The following is a 13,939-nucleotide window of genomic DNA, read 5'->3' on the forward strand; positions in this document are numbered from 1 at the left end:
CAAAACAGATATATCACACTTCACAGTAAACAAATCCGGCACATAAAGAAATTTATATATTGCAAATTATAGGTCTCGCTAATTTTATTCCTATAAACCAAAAGCACCACCAGGAAACAAGGAGAAGATGTCACGATAAGAATCGAAGAATCAGTTCATACTTTCTTTAAGGGGATACATATGTACAAAATTGTTGTCCAAAATTGACCACTTCAACTGCCTAAAACCTGGTTTGTAATAAAAGAGAAACGATAAAGATCGTTCTAAAATGTTGGCGTAACTATTAAATATGAGATGGTGTAGCTCTTCAGGGTGGCTTAAATTATATTTACCGGTAGAAATAAGTCACTGCTAAATTGATGTCAAAGAGCATCGTTTTTCTATGAAAGGCTATAAAAATAGGCTACAAAACAGTTATACTAAGAAATGTTGTGTAAATGCAATTAGAGGTTGAGTTTATTTTTAGTCCCTTTGCTTTCACGTAAAATTATTAATACATGTATAGCCTTCGAATTAATTAATAAAATATGTTTAAATTTACGCTCTTTTTACTTCTAATGTTTCTACAATCTACACGTGCCAAAGGTGAGAAATATTATGTTAGCTTGTATATAGTACAGTAGACATTCACGGACATTTGCGGACAGACGATAGCTTGCCCAGAGCACGTGACCAAACAAGCAGACCAGCCCTTATGTAATCCGTAATTTCTTAGACGGAACATGTCGTGTGGGTAGAAAATCACAGGAAAGTGAGATATTTTACAATAGAATATCCTCTGCGGGGAGCTAAAGTCTCAAATCATGACGTAAGCGGACGTCGTGCAAATTGGAACCTGTGACAGCAAGTGCTGTGGACGTCGCGCCATGATACATGGCGGATTAAGGCATTTAACAAGTGAGCCTACACTAGAATGTAATCTAAACGTACGGTGTGCTCTCATGTCAAGTGCAGTGCTCGCACCTGGACTGCAGGGTTTACACTGTATACCTCTCTGTGCGGTGAAAACGAATTCCACCACACACACACATTTCCGTGTTGGATAAAACTATGACTTACTCTACTGTATCAGTGTAAAGCTATAGAGAGTTAAGGAGCAAGAAGGGCATAGTTCATAATTCATATCGCTCTGATAGATGACGCCTCAGACATTAATATCCAGAGTTTGCGGTTAAGGGAAAAATGCTTGTGGGATAAAAGATAGACGTTTGTGCAAACAAGGTACATCGGAAAACAAGCGCGTAGAGAAATTAAAGTTGCGGGTCGTTTGGAAATAATCGCAAGGGCAGTAATGAGTGCTTCAGTTCCGAGCCCCGGGGCACCACAGACCATCCTAATTATCTTAACTGCCGTCCTGTGTGTAATATGTATGGGTGGGGGAATTATCATCGGTTACTTCTTGCACCCCGAAAGTTGCAATGCCCTTCCAGGCACATACGGAGTACAGAGGTGGAATTTGGAGCGTTTCGGCAATACGGCTAATGGTGTACCTGCCACCTTGATTCAGTGTGAAAATCAGATTAACAATATTGAACCCGAAACACAAAGGTAAGTGTGGATTACATCGATTATATTTCAACAAAGGACGATCAAACAAAGTGAAAAGAATACACTAGGTGTATTCTACTTAGCTGACTTATAGGCTTAGAGTAAATGCGGATTTATATTTCTTTTTCTGTAGCAGTTTTTCCTCAATGTCAATGGATAAATCTTTTTTCGATTTTATTGCTTAGCTTAGCTAAGCCGTATGTAACATTCATTGTAGCTTGATTTAGCTTTGTGTAAATTATACACTATCCATTATTTGTCTACATTATAAATACAAAGGGAAGCATTGCATGCAATTCGGCCTCCGGACTGGCTGTATATGGCGAATGCTCGCAAACATTATCATGCATGGAGAGCGATATAATATTAATTTTATTTATTTACTTATTTATTGATTTATTTATTTAGTTGGTGTTTTACGCCGTACTCAAGAATATTTATGGTGGAAGTAAACCGGGAAGATCTAGGGGAAAGCGGAGAGGAAGCCAGCATGATTAACGTTATTCTCCATTGAACTTTATTAGAATTGATTATAAATAAAGTCATCAATCCGCACTATATTGCATAAAGATCAGTAACATTACATATGGATAACCAAACTGTTATCTCTTTATTTTTCCGTTATACCCATGGAGTTGTTATTAACACATAATGTTTACTATTCTTTTACACAACAACCCAGCTTCTAAAAGCTCCCTTATACGGTGTAACATCAAAGGTAGAATTTAACAAAAACTTAAAATATCTTTAACGATTGTTTTTTTGTGTTGAATTTTGTTAATGTATCTGTGTGAAATATCTTCAATTCAGTTATCTTGAGAACTGTCAAGTTGAGGCTTGTCAGGCAGAATTATGCGACCTACCAATCCCTCGCTCGTACATTGCCTACCATCTGGGAGGGGAGACAATCACGATTGATGGCAAACTAACTGACCGAGCCTGGCAAGACGTCAGCTGGACGGAACCATTCGTTGGTAATGTAACAGTTAATTTACTTCCTGTTATATTGCGATCAGTTTCCAACAAAAACATAGACCTATTTTTGGTTTCTCTGTCTTTGTCACGTCAAAACATTCTAATCATTACCCGTAATATATTTAATTTAAATATATTAATATGTTTAAAGTAATTTATTACCCGTAATATAATTTAAAGGAAAAATGGTACATGCATACAAATATATTCAGACAATTATATCAGCAGGCCCCTCGACGTAACTAAGTATATTTGTTGTATAATACGAATAATCGCGCGCCAAAATAGTATACGTCCAAACTTTTGCACCGTTGAAGATGTGCATCCTAACGCTGGAACTAGGACAAATGGGTCATGTCATTATATAATGAGTTAACCACTAGTGCCCTTGCCCGTCTATATGTACCTGTACATTCTTTCCATTATAGCGCCTATTTTAAATGACTTGAGTGAAGACTGTGGGTTCAGTTCGAGATCTTTCTGGCTGTGTGAACTATGACAATAAGACAGGGGGTTCTTCAGGTACTTAGTGAGGTTCCTTCACCCACAAATGTGACCACTGTCAGGTGAAAGGTATTCATGAATCACCCATCATGTAGTGTGTAAATAAATCGTGAAATAAATAAACATGTGTTTGCTGGCAGATATCCGGGGAGAAGATTACGCCATTCCTCCACTATTAACCAGAGCTAAAATACGGTGGAATGATGAGTTCCTATTTGTCGGTGGATATATACAAGACCGAGATATATGGGCAAACAAAACACTCCATGACACAACAGGTAATTATACAGAAACTCTCCATGCCACAACAGGTAATGGTACAAAACTCTCCATGCCACAACAGGTAATGGTACAAAACTCTCCATGCCACAACAGGTAATGGTACAAAACTCTCCATGACACAACAGGTAATGGTACAAAACTCTCCATGCCACAACAGGTAATGGTACAAAACTCTCCATGACACAACAGGTAATGGTACAAAACTCTCCATGACACAACAGGTAATGCTACAAAACTCTCCATGACACAACAGGTAATTATACAGAAACTCTCCATGGCACAACAGGTAATGGTACAAAACTCTCCATGCCACAACAGGTAATGGTTCAAAACTCTCCATGCCACAACAAGTAATGGTATAAAACTCTCCATGCCACAACAGGTAATGGTACAAAACTCTCCATGCCACAACAGGTAATGATACAGAAACTCTCCATGGCACAACAGGTAATGGTACAAAACTCTCCATGCCACAACAGGTAATGATACAGAAACTCTCCATGGCACAACAGGTAATGGTACAAAACTCTCCATGCCACAACAAGTAATGGTTCAAAACTCTCCATGACACAACAGGTAATGGTATAAAACTCTCCATGCCACAACAGGTAATGGTACAAAACTCTCCATGACACAACAGGTAATGGTACAAAACTCTCCATGACACAACAGGTAATGGTACAAAACTCTCCATGCCACAACAGGTAATGATACAAAACTCTCCATGACACAACAGGTAATTATACAGAAACTCTCCATGGCGCAAGAGGTAATGATACAAAACTCTCCATGCCACAACAGGTAATGGTTCAAAACTCTCCATGACACCACAGGTAATGATACAAAACTCTCCATGCCACAACAAGTAATGGTATAAAACTCTCCATGACACAACAGGTAATGGTACAAAACTCTCCATGACACAACAGGTAATGGTACAAAGCTTTCAGTGACACAACAGGTAATGATACAAAATACTTCGTAACGCAACAGTTAATGATGATGTCTTATTTGTGGGTGGACATATACTAGACCGCAGTATCACAGTAGGATACACACAACTCTAAATGAATTACTAATTCGCCAAGTGTAGGTAATTTATCGATGTATTGACAAAAAAGTAAGTCACCTGAAAGGGATAAGTTTGTCTGTTCTTTCGTTTCCAACAATCGTACATAATACAAAAGTATACAATATGAATTTTCATTTTTCAGTGTATCAAGACAACGCTTTTCAGGTGAGTAAAGAAAAAATTAAAAGCCAAATAGATATTATTTTCTTCAACAATGTGATTTTATCACGGACTGACAGTTCATTCTGTACTTATTTATAAATGTATATGAAGTAAGGTATCACATCACATGGCTTTGCTATACAATCCAAGTTATTCAATATATATGTCCTTTTTTTCTTTTCGTACCATGACTGCTTCCCGGCCAGGCACAGACGTATAGATGCTGTTACAGGAGCAACCTGTATTTACATTCGCACGCCATGTGTTAACACAGCTAGTGTCTCGGCCATTAGCCAAGTAATACTGTTGTCTTTCTTCACTGATTTGCTGAGTGGGTGATTCACAAAATAATCTTTTCAAACATTATACAACAAACCACCTGCTCATCACAAAGTTTAGCCAGTATAATTTTATCATTTCAGGTGCTTCTGGATACCGAAGGCAGCAACCATAAGTATGATTCTGAATATTTTCGATTCGTAAAAACTTATTTCGATCACAAAGAGTTTGCAAGGTTTGAAACCTGCTGCAAACGTACCGTACGTCTAGGTGGCACATTGCATTTTAAATGTGGTATATTTTGTATACGATGACGATAATTGGGCTTTGGCATGTATTTCTCTGTACAACTCCTCTTGTGGATAATGATGAATAAAATGAACATGAATGATAGTTAATTACTCATTACCACTATTACCACTGTCATTGATACCATCCATTGTTTTGGTATAACTGATATTAAGATGGTGTGAAGCCTTAGGCACCCTTCATTTGTGTGGCCCCATGGGCCTTACTCATCGGTGTGGCGCCATGGGTCCCACTCGTTTGTGTCAGGCCATTCGCTTGTGGGACGCCATGGGCCCCATTCATCTTTATGGCGCCATTTGCCCCATTCGTCGGTATAACGTCATGGTGCCAATTCGTCGGCGGTGTGCGATGAGCACATTTCAGCGAACTGATTGGATGAAAACCTGCTTGGTCAGATTTTCTTCCTTTTGATTTTAGCAAATACCCTCATTAACAACCTATAAGGTGTGTAGATGTTACGTTCGTTTTCACCTGTCCAGTCTCTATGTATATCCGCCTATATTTCGACACTTCTTGGATAGAATAGTGACGAACTCTTGCACTCATTCTGTCTTCACATGTAGATATAAGGAGATCGTCATCAACGCCCTTGGGACAATATCCGACACCATGTTATCACGGGTAGGTCTGCCTTTTTAAAAAAATGGTATGGTATGTTCCAGGAATTCCATTAACAGTGGTCTATAATGACATATGGGGGCCTCCGTGGCTTATTTGGTTAGCGTGCTTGCGCAGCGTAATGATCCAGGAACTTCTCAAAAATGTGGTCGCTATGAGTTCAAGTCCAGCTCATGCTGGCTTCCCCTCCGGCTGTACGTGGGAAGGCCTCAAGCAACCTGCGTATGGTCGTGGGTTTTCCTCGGGCTCTGCCCGGTTTCCACCCACCATAATGCTGGCCGCTGTCGTATAAGTGAAATATTCTTGAGTACGGCGTAAAACACCAATCAAATAAATAAATGAATAAATAAATGAATAAATAAATAAGTAAATAAATAATGACATATGTTGTTAAGTGTTGAATAATTTACCCAACGTGCAGTGGCTGTTGCATATAAATATGTAGGCCAGTATACCAGGCCTTGGAAGTCGGATACAGTGTACTTTGTCAGCGTTTTATATACAAGAGTCTCCGTATTTTCATCACGCAATTGTGGAAAGACCTTGCTTTGATCATTGGATTTATGCAATAAAATATCAGTAAACAAACTGTCAGAAAAGACCGCTGTATAGCTGTGGATAAAACCCCCAAACCATCTATGTCACTGCCGTTTCACTATGTTTTCTTGGGCAGCCTTATCTGGATGATGGTGAGCCATTGTTTCTGTGGGAGAGCCGGCTGCTGAGAGCTGTGCACGTGGAGGGGTCTCTGAACGACCCCACATCACAAGGTAAGCAACGTAGCCCCCCTAACGTCACCGGGGTCCACATCTACGGAGGGGGTAAGACATTAGCTCGGGCCGTCATCAGCGGCAGATGAAGATCTGGGAGGTTGTGATACAATCGGGCGTCAACATTCAGTGGGGGGGGGGGGGGGCTTGGGGGGGGGGGGGGGGGTGTCATATTATGGAGAGGATATAAGCTGCGATCGGAAAATTAATTGTGCCGACATTAACGACAATCGACATTAGCCTGAGATAGACAAATTCCTGATAGACAAATATATATATATATATATATATATATATATATATATATATATATATATCAGATATATAGGCTAATGTCGATTGTCGTTAATGTGTAGCTGTTCGTCGTAGGCTAAGGAGAAAAGACAGTACTAGACCATATATATATATATATTTGGTCTAGTACTGTCTTTTCTCCTTAGCCTACGACGAACAGCTACACATACACTGGTCACGTCACTCTAAAAGCGTTTCAGTTTTACCCTGATGTTACCACGAAATGCGCCAAAAGGCCTACGTGTAAAATGAGACTTAATAACAAACGAGATACATGTAATTTCCAGTTAGTTGATCCATTATATACTCGATCTTTTTTTAAATATGCAGATAGTTTCTGGTCCGTGGAGATGGCCATCCCATTCAGCGATCTCATTGGAGGAACAGAAAAATCCAATGACCCACCCAAAGATCGGGAAGTGTGGAACTTTAACTTTGCAAGGTGATATGTTGACGCCTGAAAATTTCTTGGCGTTCTTTCACACACAGTTACATAACAGTAAAGTCGTCTGCTTTTCAGAGTTCCACTTAGTATTGAACTAGTCCACTGGCATCTATAATACTCTGAAGTTGTAAATAATGTCACTTTTTTGTACCTAATTCTGCTGAAGTCATGTTGTTATAAGTATAAGTTGCTACTATCTAAGCATGTACCTTGACAGTTAGAATAACACTCTAAGTGAGGTATATTAACAGATGGCTGCATTTCAACTATTTGCTGGCTTGCTCTCCGGTCGTACGTGGGAAGGTCTGCCAGCAGCCTGCGGATGTTCGTAGTTTTTCCCTGGGCTCTCGCCGGTTTCCTTCCACCATAATGCTGGCCACCGTCGTATAAGTGAAATATTCCATACGGCGTAAAACATCTATCAAATAAACAATTCATCTCAACTGTTACGTGAGGCTACATGCCAACTGTCACATTTTGCTCTCTGTTTACTGTACTGTAGTATTTTATACTATGCAATACTTATTTTCACATACCAATATTTGATAAATTACCAAACTGATATAATGAAATACTGTATGGCATAAGCTGACTCTGGTACATTTATTGGCTGACTTTTATTTTTGCGTCTCAATTTGTATAGGTCCCATTATAAAGTAGAAGTTGTGGATGATAAATATCACAAGGTAAGTTCTAGGCCTTTGTGCTAGAATTGCAACATAAAATTTTGTGACATTTATATATTTAAAACTTTAAAAAAATACTCCTATACAACTGGAAATGATCTATAGACACACACGGCGCGTTTTAAAGGACGTACTCATTGTTAATCTGTCGTGGTCTATTGTCTTCCTGGTTTGTGTGCTGTAGATACTGGACAAGGCAGCGGACTGGTGGGTGTGGAACACACCTGCTGAAATCAACATCCACATACCTGACAGGTAAGCTGATGCTAAATTACTTCAGACAATTAATCACGTTATCGAATGTGTTAGAACTTTTCGATCGTAAACCTTTTAAGTCATGCACATTTTAGTATTATTTAGTAAACAAGAATGTTTCGATTTGGGGAGCAGGCGGATTATCTGTGGTTGAAGTGTTACATGGCTATCAATCGCTCTGGCTGTTTGCGGGGCTTTAGTGACAAAGATTCCTCGACGACGCTCGGCCGTTTGAGCAGTCTACGGTTCATTGGGTACCACATATCTTCCACTGCATATCTATACTTATCACGCGTGGGAAAGTTCGTCAGTAGCTTGCAAAAGTTTGATGGATCACCCTGGGTTTTTTGGTGTCCTCCGCCCGTGAAACTGACCGCCTTCGTATAAGTAAACAAATTCTAAGAGACTGAAAGAAAGCCACAGCCCTTCGTCAGGTGATTCCTTAAACTCCTGACATAAAGCCGCAATCAAACTATGTAATCGAGACTGGATTCTTGGCCCAACGGCTTAAGTGATGGACCAACAAGGTCCGACAAGCTAGCAAACGAGGGCCCACAAGCTAGCAAATGAGGGCCCACACGCTAACAAGCGAGGGCCCACAAGCTAGCAAACAAGGGCCCACAAGATAGCAAACGCGGGCCCACCAGCCTGTGATAACCCACTTGCAAGATATGAAACAGGGTTACTGTTTCCTGTATTCTCTCGGATCCTAAATGCCACTAAACGAATGGAACATTAGATCAATTAGATGCTTCTTGGCTGATGAAATCGTTATTAACAAATGTCTTGTTTTGTCGATAAAACCCTTCGTCACCACGTTAAAACACGTTCTGAAAAGACAACATATTAATTTTAAGTTGATAAAAGTAGCAATAGCACGGAGGCGAACAGTTGCATTTCTGTACAAAATATTACATGTTCAAACTATTATTTACAAGCACACATAGGGCTGTCAATGTAGCTTTTCAAACAATGTAATCGTGACCCGGGGCCATACCTTCGCTTTGTAATCATTTTGTATAACCTGTCACCGTAAGAAGTATTCACATAAATAATCATTTAGAGGAAATTCAGTGATGAAAAAAGACTTCTTCGTCCACAAATTCTTTACTATTATTCAAAACGTCTTATCTAAATACCGAAAGCAGTCATGGACGTGATCCTGAAGGTATATGCCTATTTTCAGTTATAGGTTGTAGCACAGACAAAGCCAGCTTAGGGATTTGTAACACACAGTGAGGATTGAGGTTATCTTATGTCAGAAAACGTGTCTTTGTTGTGATCATACAAATAATAAAAAGAATTTGGTATTGGGGCATTTAACGCCAATGTGAAAAGCTGATTATAAGCATAAACAAAAGTATTATTTAATGTAGCCCCTGTACATACCTTTGTGATATATTCCACACGATAAGACGATGATCCAGAGGTTTACCTAAAACAATCGACTGCTCTTGAAAGAAGACGCTCCCTCCGCCTCAAGCTCTCTGGTTTCGCGACCCCTGAATAGATCAAGCTATTGTTTTTCTAGTGGCACAGAGAAATCGAAAGAGTGCAGACAATGGTTTCTTTATCTTATATGGTACAGAAACTACATTAATACGTCACTGATCGAACTCAGTAAATGGTTTTCTGTATCTAGATATGTTATTTACAACCTGATTTTTTATGCAGTATGATTCCCCTCTCCACACAGTGTCCACTCGCGAGACTGTAAAATAAAGCAAATCCCTCCTTCACAGTGTCCACTCGCGAGACTGTTAAATAAAGCAAATCCCTCCTTCACAGTGTCCACTCGCGAGACATTTAAATAAAGCAAATCCCTCCTTCACAGTGTCCACCCGCGAGACTGTTAAATAAAGCAAATCCCTTCTTCACAGTGTCCACATGTGAAACTGGTCAAGCAACTCCCTCCACAAAGTGTCCACATGTGAAACTGGTAAATAACGCAAATCTCTCCCTTACGTAGTGCCCACATGTGAAAGTAGTCACTAAAGCAAATTCCTCCTTCACATAGTGTCCACCTGTAAATCTGTTAAATAAAGCACTGTAAAGTAAAATGGTTTCATTTAAGAGAACTCATCCTTGCAGATGGGGGCTGGTGCAGTTTCGACGTCAAAAGGTCAACAGTACGACGTTTGTGAAGGATCCATACTGGGAGGTGACCTCCGCTCTTCGGGATATATATAAAGCTGAACACGTGAGTGTTACGTGGCATGCTCACAGATGACTGAAATCAATCTGTTAATCGTTCATATAATTGCTAATTGCTGAAAGGAGACAAAAAAATAAATAAATAAAATTAAAAAATACTCCAAATGGATGCTAAACAAGCTCATGTAAAAGGCGTGTATGACAAATCTGTCTCACTCTTTTTTTCTTTATGTTTCGGGAAAGATGTTTAATAATTTGACAATATCATACGATTTTACTGCTTGCATTCAAACAGAGCTACCGGGCGGTCACGGGAAGGTACACGGAGAGAGTGGATAAGCTCAACCTACCCCCTTATATAAGCTCAGGTCGATGTTTCGAGTCGCCTTACATCAAGGTTGATTGGTCCGGGTTCACAGCCACCGTGCGACCTAATGACAGAGATCTGAAAGATGGACACATCCGAACTGACAGATACTTGTGGTTCGGCAATACGAGGATACGATAGCCTGTGGGGCCGTAGAGAGGCGTTGGGGAAGATCTGTACGAGTTATTCTGTTCTCGTCACAAATGACATTCACAGTGGACTTTATTTGTGAACGTACATATAAGTGCGTGAATGAGTCATTAAAATGAGGTTTCTGAGAAAATAACGCAAGGGCTTCTGAATCATGAAAAAAATTAATGTCTGGGGTTTTGAGCCCTGAGAATTAAGAGCACCGATTAAAGAAATCGGTGATCCTCCCGATGGTGGGCCATTTGCATGCATGGTTGTATCTCCGCTATAATTTGTGATGCCAGACAAATAATAAGCAAGCGGCTTGTTGAGAGTTTATACATACCGAATCGTATATGATTTTGTAATTTAATGCTTAGTCCATTAATTTGATGCCCTTAGATGCTTGATGCTTGTTTGACAAAAGGTCACCCATGATAACCACATGATCCATTAATTGTACATTACATAATACTCTGAGAGTATACCAGACACTCGATCGTGTGGATCGGAGATGCATTTACGTGCATGCTAGGGTCTACTTTACAAGCACATAAACAGTTGATTTGTGAAGTACAGTGCAAGTAAAGCTGGCTATCAGATTATGACTCATATTGTCGTTTAACTGAATTTAAGTCTTGAGTCATGTGACTTCAGTCATGACACCTGACAACAATGGCAACTCTCATGAATCAGGGAATCACCACACAACAATGGCAACTCTCTTGAATCAAGGAATCACCTGACAACAATGGCGACTCACTTGAATCAAGGAACCCCCTGACAACAATGGCAACTTTCTTGAATCAAGGAATCATCCGACAACAATGTCAACTCTCTTGAATCAAGGAATCTCCTGACAAAAATTGGAAACTCTCTGGAATCAAGGAATCTCCTGACAACAATGTCAAGTCTCTTGAATCAAGGAATCTCCTGACAACAATGTCAACTCTCTTGAATCAAGGAATCTCCTGACAACAATGGCAACTCTCTTGAATCAAGGAATCCTCTGACAACAGTGGCAACTCTCTTGAATCAAGGAATCCCCTGGCAACAACGGCAACTTTCTGGAATCAAGGAACTATCTGACAACAGTGGCAACTTTCTGGAATCAAGGAATCCCCTGACAACAAAGGCAACTCTCTTGAACCAAGGAATCCCCTTACAACAAAGGCAATCATCTGATAACAATGCCAACTCTCTTGAATCAAGATATCATCTGACACTGGCAACTCTCTTGAATCAGGGAATCACCTGGCAACAATGACAACTCTCTTGAATCAAGGAATCACCTGGCAGCGATGGCAACTTTCTTGAATCAAGGAATCAAATAATAACAAAGGCAACTCTCTTGAATTAAGGCACGTGTCTATAAAGGCGAGTACACTTGGCTATTCAAAGGTAACTAAGGTGACGTCATTTACAAAGGCAAATCTTCGCGTTGTGAAGTTATACGCCCAGTGTAGTTGATGATAGCGCTCTACTGCCGCTTATATGTACGTATAGTCATTCTTTTTCTTTCTGTTGCTTTCTTTTTTTCTATATTGTCGACAGTTACTAGGTGAAATGAGATTTAAAATAACCAAAGCTTGTTAGGATGTCGACTTTTTAGTTGCGAGTTGTACCTCGACGCTTATGGTGTATGTAAATTTGCCTTAAGCCTACTACTCAAACAAACGTTCAAAGTGTCTATATTTCAAATATTTAAATTGTTCTCCCTTTTTTTTCTTAAAAAAGAACTTATCAGTATTTTCTTTCAACACAAAACGTTGGACTACACGTATATGCCTACATGCCTTTGTTGTCGGTGGATGCCCTGGGAATATTTAATCGTGTAAATAAATAAATAATTATGTATAAATGATATATGTATTAACTTCCCAGTGCTGCCATTTTTTTTTTCAAAATTAACCATCATGGACTTGGCAGCTACATGCTCAGGTTTTCTCGTTGACGTTGATAAAAACTGGGACTACCTGCAAGAAAGGGTGTGTCATCATCAGCACAGCATTGCAAAATCACTGAGACATACCCAATGCAAAAAGACATCAGTGTACCAAAATATCTGATGAAGGAGACGTTAAATCAAAGTTGTGCTCCAGGCGTAACAGCTAAACGGTTAACAGCAGCATTCCATATTAAAATTATTTGGCATTCCATTTTCTGGAAACATTTGTTTACCCGCCATACAAGCAGTAATGACTGTAAAAATCGTCAATGAAGGGTAATCCCGGGTGTTATGTGTCCTGAAAATATAATGAAGAAGAAACAGGGCATCGACACTTGATGATAATACAAATGATAATACCTCCACATGCTAAATATCCCCTTCGGACCCATGCTTTGCAGTAACGATGCTCTGGGTGCCACCAAGACCATATTCTCCCCCCCCCCCCCTAAGAATGAGTGAATGGATGCTTGGGGCTTAACGTGACACGTCGTATGACGACGAGGTATCATTAGATGTGTGTATATAGAACTGTGTCTTCTTGTGGCAGGGCTAGTCCACGCCGCGAAAGTGCTGCCACCACTGGAGTGTAATGCAGTTTATTTCCAAAGATTTGAAAGGTTTAAAAATCGTTGCTGCCAAAGAGGTTTAGATTGACCCAGTAGCACTTCAGTGACCAATCAGATCGAGTACATAAATCCACTTCTGGGCTCGGTTGTTTGAAAGTGTTTTGCTAATACTGGTATTAGATCAAATTTTATACTTGAAATTTTAGACAATCTCAGCAGTCCATGCAGTTCTCCAAAGTCAAAGTATAACAGCAGAAGTTTTAATTATATTTAATATGCCGCTACACATATTTTTGGCTAAGAACCAAATTAAAGATTGTGCTTATTGTTAAATCTGGTGTTAAGTCTTAAACCAGTTTTGAACAGCCGAGCCCTCGTCATAAAGTCTGAGGAATTCAGCCATGACACTTGCGGGATTTAATTCAAAGTTGCGTCAGTTACTAAAATTAGTAACTTTAGTATACTTCCCTGCGTAGGAACTCTGCATGAAGGAACTGACAAGTACTGTTGCCAGTGGATGAAGGTGACATGCCCGAAAATGATTCCACAAAGTCATTTTTAACTTATTACAAA

The 13,939-nt window shown here is 39.7% G+C and overlaps 1 protein-coding gene across 1 annotated transcript; it reads left to right on the forward strand.

Annotated features, from left to right (window-relative positions):
- The first annotated feature begins 1,291 nt into the window (after positions 1–1,291).
- Positions 1,292–10,861, forward strand: LOC135467150 (uncharacterized). The gene is made up of 12 exons (XM_064744914.1): positions 1,292–1,548; positions 2,359–2,522; positions 3,168–3,305; positions 4,524–4,546; positions 4,966–4,997; positions 5,695–5,752; positions 6,423–6,519; positions 7,144–7,255; positions 7,902–7,944; positions 8,129–8,199; positions 10,291–10,399; positions 10,649–10,861. The coding sequence occupies exons 1-12, from the start codon at positions 1,292–1,294 to the stop codon at positions 10,859–10,861; spliced, it is 1,317 nt and encodes a 438-aa protein (XP_064600984.1).
- Positions 10,862–13,939: the final 3,078 nt, after the last annotated feature.

This window comes from Liolophura sinensis, chromosome 6 (genome assembly GCF_032854445.1).
Source record: "Liolophura sinensis isolate JHLJ2023 chromosome 6, CUHK_Ljap_v2, whole genome shotgun sequence".
NCBI lineage: Eukaryota > Metazoa > Mollusca > Polyplacophora > Chitonida > Chitonidae > Liolophura > Liolophura sinensis.

What these genes read in the sequence shown, in the direction of transcription:
- LOC135467150 (XM_064744914.1), top strand. Translation starts at nt 1,292, where the DNA reads ATGAGTGCTTCAGTTCCGAGCCCCGGGGCACCACAGACCATCCTAATT. An exon ending in GAACGACCCCACATCACAAG is followed by an intron (nt 6,520 to 7,143) that starts GTAAGCAACGTA and finishes TTAAATATGCAG; the next exon opens with ATAGTTTCTGGTCCGTGGAG. An exon ending in ATATATATAAAGCTGAACAC is followed by an intron (nt 10,400 to 10,648) that starts GTGAGTGTTACG and finishes GCATTCAAACAG; the next exon opens with AGCTACCGGGCGGTCACGGG.